The sequence below is a fragment of the Urocampus carinirostris genome, chromosome 17 (assembly GCF_059441175.1).
Source record: "Urocampus carinirostris isolate Australia breed hairy pipefish chromosome 17, RoL_Ucar_1.0, whole genome shotgun sequence".
NCBI classification, from domain to species: domain Eukaryota; kingdom Metazoa; phylum Chordata; class Actinopteri; order Syngnathiformes; family Syngnathidae; genus Urocampus; species Urocampus carinirostris.
In genome coordinates, this window is record NC_142365.1 from 2893230 (window position 1) to 2905069 (window position 11840).

Consider the following 11840-nt stretch of genomic DNA (forward strand, 5'->3'; position numbering starts at 1 on the left):
AAAGAAATTAATAAAAGTGAAAATTGCATTTTTTCCTGTTTTATCTTTACTTTCTTCTTCTACCCTTTTTTTGCCTTTTTCCATTTTTTTCCTTTATTTTGCCTGGTGTTTTTTTCATTTTTTTCTTGGCCATTTTTAGATCTGCTATAAAAAAAAACATCATTTTTGTCTTTTTTGGGAGAAATGCTGGGTAAAATGTCAAGAAAAAGGCTGCTTTTTGCTACCTTTAAGTCTCCGTATTTTGTCGTCTTCCCTGGACTACACGTGACAGTGACATCTAGTGGACAATTATCAAACACTGTCCCTTTAAGCACAGCGGAGCAGTTTTGTGGAAAAGCCCATTTGGCCTTAGCTCAGCAGGCCCCTGGCTTCAGTGGCCCCCGACTCGATTGACTTTCAAGTCAAGTCAAGTCATTTTATTTGTATAGCCCTTAATCACAAAGAGTCTCAAAGGGCTTCACAGGTTATTACACAGACTATCTTTTCAGACTATTATTACACCATCCCCTGATCTGGAACCAACATGAGGGCAAGGAAAAAACTCAAAAACCTCAACATGAGGAAAATGAAGAAACCTTGAGAAGGGACCGCACATGTAGCCATCCCCCTTTCAGGATTACCAGACAGCAAAGGATGTTGCTATTACAAATAATACAGATATATTGTCCACAAAAAGTATGGGTTATTCATGTGTAATAGAAGTAGAAGTGTGTTTTAAGCTTAGATTTAAACATTTCCACTAAGGTTGCAGATCCGATCTCAGGGGGAAGAGCATTCCACATAACGCTCTTGAACCTGCGGATTTCTCCTTGGCTCTTGGGATCACCAGAAGACCGGCGCTCTCAGAACGAAGGCTTCGGACCGGAACATAGGGGGAAATCAGATCTGAAAGATATGAGGGAGCAAGTCCATGTATGATTTTGTATAATACTAAGAGAACCTTGAAATCACATCTAAGGCTAACAGGGAGCCAATGCAGGTTAGCCAAAATCGGCGTAATGTGATCGGACTTCTTTGTCCTAGTTAAAAGCCTTGCTGCAGCATTTTGTACCAGCTGAAGACCCTAACCCTAACCCCTAACCCTAGGACTAACCCTAACCCTACCCCTAACCTTGAAATCACATCTTAGGCTAACAGGGAGCCAATGCAGGTTAGCCAAAATCGGCGTGATGTGATCAGACTTTTTTGTCCTAGTTAAAAGCCTGGCTGCAGCATTTTGTACCCGCTGAAGACTTCCGATTCTGGACTTTGGGAGACCGGAGAGTAGTGCATTACAGTAATCAAGACGGGAGGTAATTATAATCTCCGCATCTGACTGAGACAGTACAGGACGAATTTTAGCAATCTTGCGAAGATGGAAGAAAGCTGTTCTAGTAATTTTCTTCACATGTGTTTGAAAGGACAGATCGGGGTCAAATATGATACCTACATTTTTAACTGAGTCACTCTGTGTGATGAGACATTTGTCAATGGTCACAGCAGTTTTTGAGAACAAGTCACGGCATTTACATGGACCAACAACTAACATTTCGAACCTCGGATTTCAAGAAACAAGGGCGACTTATTTGTCTGAACTATTTTAATGCGTGTTAACAACGAGTGATTTCCAAGCAAATAAATACAGAACACACATAGTAATAACAATTGAAATAGGCTGGTCTCGAGATAAACAAGCACGTTGTTGAATACATGTGGAAAAATCTTCACAAGAACAAATGATAGAGGAATTGGCGCGTAAACGTGACACAGAAGAAATTAGAATTGAATTTCCTCCCGTGACCGATCCCATCAAACAATTCTTCCTCGAAAAACTCGAAATAGACAAATGACATTTCGGAGCCCCCTCCCGAAACGAATACATTCACCAAACTGTTCATTTAACGGCGTCAGAAATGGAAGCCAGACACAAACATGGCAGTAGAGGGGGGGTCTCAAGCTCGCAGCCCCCAGGATAATATTGTGAGTGCCCCGTCTCATTACCAAAGTTTAAAGAGACAGTGTGTATTCTTTTCCCACTAGACGTATTTTGTCACAGCCAGGGTTGGGTAGGGTTACTTTAACTTGATTACTTTCAATGACTTTTGGATTACTCCAATAACAAATATGCTAATAAAAGACAAAATAAACTAAATATGAATAAAATGACTAAATTTTGTGCAGGGTCGGGGAGTAACGGAAGACATGGAACGGCAAAAATGATGTGCGGATTGATTTTCATTTTGTTTCTGTCGCATTTGATGTTCGTTTTGCCGGAGATCAAAGCCAGGAGAGAAAGCTTACCACGTGTTGTGAGTCGTCATTTTATTCACATTTAGTTTCTTTTGTCTTTTATGAGCATATTTGGTACTGGAGTAATCCAAAAGTAATTGAAAGTAATCCAGTTAAAATAACCCTACCCAACCCTGGTCACAGCACCCAAAACGATTGCTAATAGCACAAAAGAGACAACCTAAGGAGAGACTGAGTGATCAAAACGCACCTTATTACTTTTGATGATAAAGAAAAGACCAACAAAAATAAAACTGAGAAAAAGAAATACATGGGGGGGAAAGTAAAACTAAAGAACAAAAGAAAAATAAGTATTCTTTTTCACCATTTTCCTTTTTTTAAGAAAAAAGTTATTTTTGTCCCTCTCAGTCTCCTTAGTTTGCAGTCTTGGACTCATTCTTGGTTGCAACGACATCTAGTGGACAAACGTGAAACACTGTCCCTTTAAGACGAGCGCCATTTTTATGCGAAAGCCCGTATGGCCCAAGTTCAACCGGACCCTAGCTTCCGATCCCAACTGCGGTAGAAAGAGAAAAGCGGCGGGCCGTTTTCGGTCAGTGGGGCATCGGCCCCACCTCGGAGGCGGCCCCCCCGCTGGGCTCGGCGACCTCGTAGCCCATAAACAACAGGCTTTGATGCGCCAGGACGAACGTGAAGAAATAGGCGCAGAGGTCGGCGAAGACGTCGCCCATGCGGCGGTACGTGTCCATGGAGCGGTTGATGACCTCGGCGGGGATCCCCGATAAAAGCAGGGCGGCGGTCAACACCGTGCCCTGCCGCTTCTTCTCCGTCTGCAATGAGAGTAGAGCTCCACCCATTATAGGGCAAAGCCATTATCGCCACCGATATTTACAGGTTTATTTAGGCTCAGATACCTCTCTCTCTCTCCTACCAATGTTCCCTCTAAGCTGCGCGCAGATTCTCAGCGCACAAGAAAATCTAGCCAGCGCACAAAAATCAGGGCTCGAAAATGATAATAAAGAAGCGAATTAAGTCAAAGTTACAGCGCATGAAGGTCAAAATACACGGGTTCCCCTGACGCTGTGTTCTAAATGCGGTTTTTGGAATTCAAGGTCGAAGTAGAACGAAGTTGAGTAAAGTTAGTAGAGTTTTTCGAGAACCGGCTTCTTAGGCTCGGCTCACTAAAGAGAACCGGCTCTTTCGAGTCCCAAACGGCTCTTCAGGTTGTTTTTGCTTCATTAATCCCAACATGACCAAATATTATGTAAAATTATGCACAAAATGACTTAAAGGAAAGGGGAATAGAACAAAAAAGAAAAAAAAATACCGAAATGAAAAAGTAGTGAAAAGCTGAGAAAAAAATGAGCAAAAGGAAGAGAAAAAAGAAGGAAATATTAAGAAAAAAGCCAGAAAAAAGAAAAGAAAGAAACAAATTTAAAAAGTAAATAGAGAACAAAAAGAAAAAAGTAACAGCTAGGAAAAAATAAACACAATGAGATTTCTTTTAAAGAAATAAAATAAAAATAAAAAACTGGGAAAAAGAAGAAAAAGTTTGTGTTGCACTCAAATAATTTCCAATGATACCAATTCAATCTTGTTGCCAACATTGTACTACCACTAAAGAAGTACAAGAAGTAAGAAATCAGGGAGCTATTTAAGTTTTGATGTACCTTTACACCAGTTGCTGTTAGTTGTATTAAAATTCTTATGTATTTGCAGTAAAGGTTTCAGAGAGCTATTACAGTTTGTTTTAAATTTAAAACGGGTATTATTTGCTTGTTTTTACATTATTAACAATTTCTTAAGCCATTTATTAACCTTTTACAGCAAATTAATATGAGTTATCAGTCTCCTTATGAAAAGTCTCCAAGGGTTGCATAGACAACAATGACATAAAAAGGGAAATGTTGTCATTCAATAAATGCATTTCCCCAAGCATATTTATAACATGGGGCTTCATATGGATTTTCAAATACATTTTAGTCATTGGAGTTGCATGGGATGGATAATTAGCAATCTTACTAGATATATCTGCCATTAGTGTCAATCAGGTATTGCTTCCCTCTTTTGGCTCTTTGACGATAACAGCTACCGTTGATAACGCGCACAGGGAGTGCAGTTTGCTGTGTTTTACGGAAACGTGGCTCACGTCTAGCATCTCAATCGCTAACGTGAAGCCACCCGGAACTACCCGGCTTCAGCGCTGTTAGACAGAGACATGAAAGCCTGCGGGAAGCGGAGAGGAGGTGGACTCGTTATCTACGTGAACACGAGGCGGTGTAACCCTGGGCACAAAGTTTTTCATCAGCCGCAGGGACGTCGAACTTTTGGACTAGCGTGTGATGTCATCCACTCCGCTGTGGCTTAACTACAACACAGCACCCCGAGGGCATCCTGTTAATCTTTTAATAAACAAAAGGATACTGCTGGAAGTGTGAATTTCCCTACGGGGTGAATAAGGTATCTATCTCTCTATCTAACAACACTTAAAATGTACATTCTTAAGAAAAAGAATCCAATTTTCAGGTTGAATAAGTCTTCCTCTATCGTTGTTGGGCAAAATGTGAGTATCAAAGGTCCTACTGGTACTCGGAATCGGTGACTTGTCGAGAGTCAAGTACATTTCATAGGTGGGTTCAAAAGACATAAAAAAATAAAAAACAATAACGACAAATTCGTAAGTATAACATGGAAGGAGGCGATTGAGCACTCACCTTTGGAAAGTATTTGGACAAGCCCATGAAAGCCAATTCCAGTGTCAGGAACGGGGCAAATATTGACTGCAAAGACAAATCCTTCCGTCAAACGCTTTCATCCTCTGTCCAAATGGCTTTTCCTCAAAGACACGTGATGTCCTTCTCTAGCGCACTATTAAATACAGTGGTACCGCTAAGATCCCCATGCTAATTTTATTGACAGACATTTGATTCAGTGTGTTCCAACTCAGGATTATTCAATGTTAGTAGCACTTGAGGTGGGGAGTGTTAGCTTTCAAATACAGTGGAACCTTGGTTCTCGACCATAATCCGTTCCAGAACCCTGTTCGAAAACCGATTTGTTCGATCACCGAAATCATTTTTCCCATTAGAAATAGTGTAAATCGTTTTCATCCGTTCCAACACCCTGAATGTTTACCTTGAATGTTTAACGTAATCATAAAGCTAACCCAGGCTACTCGTACGTTCGCGTTATCGTAATCTTCCGTACGAAAGATTAGGCTAACATGAACGTGTAAAATTAAAAAAATCAGGTCGTTTACAAGTCATTTAGCACCCGGGTCTCCACACCAAGTGGTGAGCGGTTCATTGGAAAGGGGGCTCCGTTCCAACACCCTGAAAGTTGAACTCCGTTCCAACACCCTGAATGTTTAACTTGAATGTTTAACGTAAACAAAGCTAACCCAGGCTAATCGTACGTTCGCGTTATTGTAATCTTCCGTACGAAAGATTACGCTAACACGAACGTGTAAAAAAAAAAAGGATAAAGAAAAGAATTATGAATAGGATTTCTTACCTTTGTGGTGGTCAGCAGAAGGCGCAGGTGGACGGTGGGGTATTCCCTAGCAAGATCAGACACTCGCACACCTTCTTCATATTTTGCTATTATTTCTTTTTAAAATGCAATAGTTGTACGCACTACTTTTCTTTTTTCACCTGTAGCAACTTTGCTTCTTGCACTGACTTTCTTCAGAGGCATAATTAGGAGCTAAAACACTTGGTACACCTATATTAAAAGCGAAAGCAAAACGAAGCACGTCCGCACGCAATAACAGTCGGTCAGGAAAAGAGCGATCTACACCCGTACGCCGCTCAGCACGGCACCCTAGCGTACGCACTCACGCATTACCGGCGTTCGAACTCCGATTTTTTGACCGAACAGCAAATCAAGAATTTCGCAAAATTTTTGGTCAGACTCTGATTTGTTCGAACTGAGAGGTGTTCGAAAACCGAGGTTCCACTGTAGTCAATATTCTCCGTAGTATTCAAGGAACAGCTTTCAATCGACCCGACAGTTGGGGCGGCAGTAGCTCAGGAGGTAGAGCGCTCGTCGAATCCCGGTTCGTCCGCGTTACAGGTCGAAGTGTCCTTGGGTAAGACACTGAACCCCTAACACCCCCAATAAGCAGGTTAGCGCCTTACATGGCTGCAAGGCCGCTATTGGGAAATGTGGAGCACATTGTAAAGCGCTTTGGGAAGTCATTGACTTGAAAAGCGCTAGAGAAATGCAGATCATTTCATTTCATTTCATTTCATTTCACCCCTGGTACGTCTTGAATTGGGCTTTTAGGCCAATTTGACAGGAACGTTAAGGGGTTGAAAACAAAAAAAACAAAATACTCGTGTACCCGAATTCTCGTGTTTAGGGGTGCTTGGATAAAGAGGTACCACTGTAGCAAAATGTCTTCTAAAAAGGAGAGACTCACCAGATACTTGCAGACAAAGACTCTGACAAAAATGGCAAGGAGGACACTGCAGACCAGCCTGAAGAGACTAAAAGGGTCGAACTCCTCGCCCTCCGCCTCGGTGTCCAGAACAGGCTTTTCGTTGGCCAACTGGTCTCTCATCTTCATGGCGTCATCAAAGCTGGAGAGGTACTGCCGGAGACCGCTCGGGTGGTCGCCCCCTGCATTTTCCCCTTTTGCCCGTTGCCGGACGCCCACCGTGCGGTTCTCTACCGCCTCGTCCGATCGCGGGGAGTCCTTCCTCTCCGGTGCCGACGCCCGGGACGGATTGACCGACTCCGGCGGGAAGGGGGAGGCTCTTCTTGGAGAGGACTGGGAAGACGAAAATGGCTCCGTCCTGTCGAGGTCTAGGTGGAAGCGGGGTTCTGCTTGACGTCGAGGTGACCCTGCTGAGTTTAGGTGAAGACGAGAAATGTATTCAAACATCTCATTTGAAAACAAAACCTTATGAAGGTGGCAGGGTTGGGTAGGGTTTCTTTAACTGGATTACTTTCAATGACTTTTGGATGACTCCAATACCAAATATGCTAATAAAAGACAAAAGAAACTCAATAGGAATCAAATGATGACTCACAACACGTGGTAAGCTTTCTCTCCTGGCTTTGATCTCCGGCCAAACTAACATAAAATGCGACAGAAACAAAATGAAAATGCATCCAAACAGCTTTTTTGCCGTTCCATGTATTCCGTTACTCCCCAAGCCTGCACAAAATTTAGGCATTTTATTCATATTTAGTTTCTTTTGTGTTTTATTAGCATATTTGGTATTGGAGTAATCTAAAAGTCATTGAAAGTAATCCAATTAAAGTAACAATACCCAACCCTGGTTGTTCTGAAATTCCTTCCTATCCATTGAGATGTCCTACTGATGCTTGGTGCGCCTGTGCACAAGGCCGATTGCAATTTTCTATATTTTCTGTATTTTTCCTGTGGTAGCTTTTTAGCGTGCTGTTTGTTGACTGCGGTAACGTAAGCATGCATTCCAACCAGTGTTCCCTAAGCTGCGCAATTGCGCACTGCTCGCACATTCTCAGCGCATAAAAATCAGGGCTCAAAAATGACTAATTATGAAGCAACTTAAGTCAAAGTTACAGTGCATGAAGGTAAAAATACACGAGTTCCCTGACGTTTTGTCCTAAATGCGGTATTTAGAAGTCGAGTCGAAGAAGAACAAAGTTGAGTAAAGTTAGTAAAGTTTGTTGAGAACCGGCTTCTTCGGCTCGGCTCTTTCGGGTCCTAAACGGCTCTTTGGGTTGTTTTTGCTTCTTTAATCCCAACATGACCAAATATGATGTAAAATTATGCACAAAATGACTTCAAGGAAGGGGGGAATAGAACAAAAAAGAAAAAAAATACCAAAATGAAAAAGTAGTGAAAAGCTGAGAAAAAAGAAACAGGAGGAACAGAAAAAAAGAAGGAAAAATTTAGAAAAAAAGACAGAAAAAAGAAAAGAAAGAAACATAGAAGAAAGGAAATGGAGAACAAAAAGAAAAAAGGAACAGCTCGGAAAAAATAAACACAATGAGATTTTTTATAAAGGAATTTGAAAAAAAGTAGGAAAAAAAACACGGAAAAAAGAAGATAAAGTTTGTGTTGCATTCAAATAATTTCCAATTATATCAGGTTAATCTTGTTGCCAACATTGTACTTCCACTAAAAAATGCGATTAAGTACAGTTCAGTATCTTACAACCGACTCAATAAGCCCCCAAAAATGTTAATATTACCGACAAAACATATCAGGAAATAAAAAGAAATGGATATCTTGTGAAAGAATTGTTGTAAAAACAAATGACGTTTGTAGTCCGTACAACTTTTGCAATCGTACATGAGTCAATTCATTCAAAAGAGAAAAATCATTTCGCATTGGCGGAAACTCAGCAAAATGTAACTTGATGTCAATTTTTGGACATGTTTGATCATGATTTAGTTGCCACACTTGGCATTGCCGTTGCTCACTGTTGTTTCAAGCGTTGCTCACCGACTTTGTGAGAACGCTCAGACCCCTGCAAAATTAGAGGGAACATTGATTCCAACCCTAGTTATATGTCGTGAGTAAATGTTGTGTTTGCAATCATTCCAAGATTCAGTGTTGCTAGTTTCACTCGATAAGAAACAAAAGTCGCTATTGGATTAGCCTACGTCTCCACAAGGCAACCAGGACGCCAGCAGCCGCAACAGTATTCCGATAATGTCCAAAACAGCGATACACAATTGAACATACTGTTATTGTCAGGGTCGCTTTTGGCGTATCCAACGATCCTGTTCATCCTCTCCTCGGAATTCAGGAGCAATTTTCTCCTGCGGATCTCTGCTCGCCTCTGCGCTGCCGACAGAGCCGAGCCCGCTGCCGTCGTTGTTGTTGTTGTTGTTGGACCGTCAGCGGCGGCCTCTGCGGACTCCATGTTTATTTAAATATAACCTTGCGTTTTCAAAACGTCACCGAATTAGCGAAATAGATCTTTGGAAATAAGACGAAGAATCAGCTGAGAACTGACGCTCTAAACACAGGATGGACAATGCATCTGTCGCGTAGTGATGACGTCAATATGAACCTCTGTTACGTTGAGACGCCACTGTCCGCAATAAGAGTCGTTCTTCCTTTGCAATAGTTTATTCCATCATTAGCATTAGGGCTTTAAAAGAGAATCATTTTAAGCCTGCGTCATCTTTTATGTTTTTTTACATTTTACCTTGTGTATTTTTTCGTTTGTCGTGCAAGTCCCCTTGCAGGACCGAGAATCATAGAAATTTGCACGTCCAATTCTTTTAAACTTGGTTATTAGTGCCAATAAATTTGTTCAAACCGAGCTATATAAAAAAAAAAGGTTAAAAATGTCAGAACATTTTTTTATAACGTCATATTGCCAGACATAACGAAATTGTGAATATGCTTGATTGCTGTTAAGGTTGTCGAGAAGGGTTGTCCAAATCTCACATTGTTTGTTTGCTGTTATTAGTGTCAATGAATTTGTTCAAACCAAAAACACACATTTATTCACCCATGTTACATTTGTACCACGTTTCAAAAGCAGATGAATTTCTCTACAAAAAGAAGAAAACACCTGGGTCCAAAAACATAAAAAAAATTAACAAGCATTTTATTTTTTATTTTAGTATTTTAATAGTATTGCCTTTTACACATTGGTTAACTGCTGTTAAAAGTGTCGATAAAAATTGTTCAAACCTCATGTTGTTAGAATATGATATAATGAAATTGTGAATATGCTTAATTGCTGTAAAAAGTGTCGAGAAAAATTGTTCAAACCTCATATTGTTAGAAAATGATGTAACAAAATTGTGAATATGCTTAATTGCTGTTAAAAGTGTCGAGAAAAATTGTTCAAACCTCACATTGTTAATTTGCTGTTGTGTTCAAACCAAAAACAAAAACCCCTTTTCACTAAGTAAAAGTCAAGTCAAGTCATTTTTATTTGTATAGCCCTTAATCAAAGAGTCTCAAAGGGCTTCACAGGTTATCACACATAAGCAGTTTTGGTTCTTCATATGCTATAGAGTAGAAGTGAGTTTTAAGCTTAGATTTAAACATTTCCACTGAGGTTGCAGATCGGATCTTGGGGGGAAGAGCATTCCACAGAACAATTCACGATACACGTTTAAAATTTATATTTTTGTAATCAGAGCATATTCGACACCTGTTTTTGAGCATGCACCAAGCATGTTATGCATTTTTTTGTCCACGTGATGGCGTAGTCGAAAAATTGATTTATCTTGAAGCCCAAACGTGGTTGGAGAGCATTTGCCTGGAGGGCTTCATTTTGCCATCACTATTAAGACGAATACATTATATATAACGGAGCCATATCCCCCTAGTGTGAAGTGGCTAGAGTCAAGAACACATTCCTGACTCTTTCTGGGAGATTGATACAGAGGAGGGGGTTCCCAGCCCCCTCACTCAACCCAACTGATGTGTTGGGAGTCATTAGGTGACGAATACAAACTGGAGAATTTTATACATTTGACTATAAAGGATTTTATACGATTGAATACAAATTACATTTAATGCAAAAGATATTCACTGGGGAGCACGGCGGCACAGTTGTTAGCGCATGTGCGGCACAGTTCAAGTCATGGGAACCTTCTGCGTGGGTTCAAATCCAGCTCCAGACTTCCTGTGCGGAGTTTGTATGTTCTCCCCGTGCTTGCGTGGGTTTCCTCCGGGCACCCCGGTTTCCTCCCACATTCCAAAAACATGCATTTCAGGTGAATTGGCCGGGCCAAATTGTCCCTAGGTGCGAATGAGCGAGTGAGTTGTCTGTCCCAGTGTGCCCTGTGATTGGCTGGCAACCAGTTCAGGGTGTCCCCTGCCCACTGCCCGATGATTGCTGGGATGGGATCCAGCACCCCCGCGACCCTACTGAGGATAAGCGGTGCAGCTAATGAGATGAGATAATGAGATATTCACTGGCTGGGCTGTGGTGCGAGGTCAGGGCACCCTGGTGGAAAATGTTTACAGGAATGGCGGGAACGGGACGTAAGGCTGATAAGATAATCAGCACATCCGGACGCAGAAAGGCCCTGATGACGTAGAATTATTATACAAGTATTCCAGACATCGCTCTTCGACGAGATGGTGAAGCCCAGGGGGGGGGGGGGGGGCCTTCCTTGGCACGCCCATGGGAGGAGTCGGCGCGCCATTATGCGGGGGGAAGATGGCCAATGGGAGAGAGCTAAAGGCCTTGAGAAAAAGGCTTCTTACAGACGCCAACGACGCTAATTCGGCCGTTTTCAATGGAGTACACTTAGTTAAAATTTCAGGGAAAATAAATCTGCCCCAGTGTGAAAATGTCGGCTTCCAGTTCATCTTTCCCTCAAGAAACGAGCGTGCATAAATTGTCGAGTGAATGTAGGTTGTGTTTGGTTAATGGAGTCAGATAACCAATTCAAACAATTCGGTAAACGGTACATTTTGGTAATTTAATTCCCAACAAAACCAAAACATTTTCCTCATATTTCTGCCTAGTCTCGTGTTTTGGGGACTTTCGGATACTCATAGCAACTATATAGATTAAGTCAAGTATTTTTAGGTCAGGCACATATGTGAAATGGATGCACATTTCTCATAAATCTATAGACAATGGGATTTTTTTTTAATGGCTAGAGGCACTAAGTAATGAACACTGTCCTTT

At 41.4% G+C, this 11840-nt stretch overlaps 1 protein-coding gene across 2 annotated transcripts; it reads right to left on the reverse strand.

Annotated features, from left to right (window-relative positions):
* Positions 1-1561: 1561 nt before the first annotated feature.
* On the reverse strand, positions 1562-9239 carry camlg (calcium modulating ligand). 2 transcript variants are annotated; one of them, XM_088321496.1, is made up of 4 exons: positions 8915-9239; positions 6653-7077; positions 4944-5009; positions 1562-3059 (listed from the first exon to the last, which is right to left on the reverse strand). In XM_088321496.1, exons 1-4 carry the CDS (start codon positions 9093-9095, stop codon positions 2823-2825), a joined length of 909 nt encoding a protein of 302 aa, XP_088177622.1. In that variant the 5' UTR covers positions 9096-9239; the 3' UTR covers positions 1562-2822. The 2 variants fall into 2 exon arrangements, with proteins under 2 accessions (XP_088177622.1, XP_088177621.1); XM_088321495.1 differs by having other exon boundaries at positions 6653-7080; positions 8915-9237.
* Positions 9240-11840: the final 2601 nt, after the last annotated feature.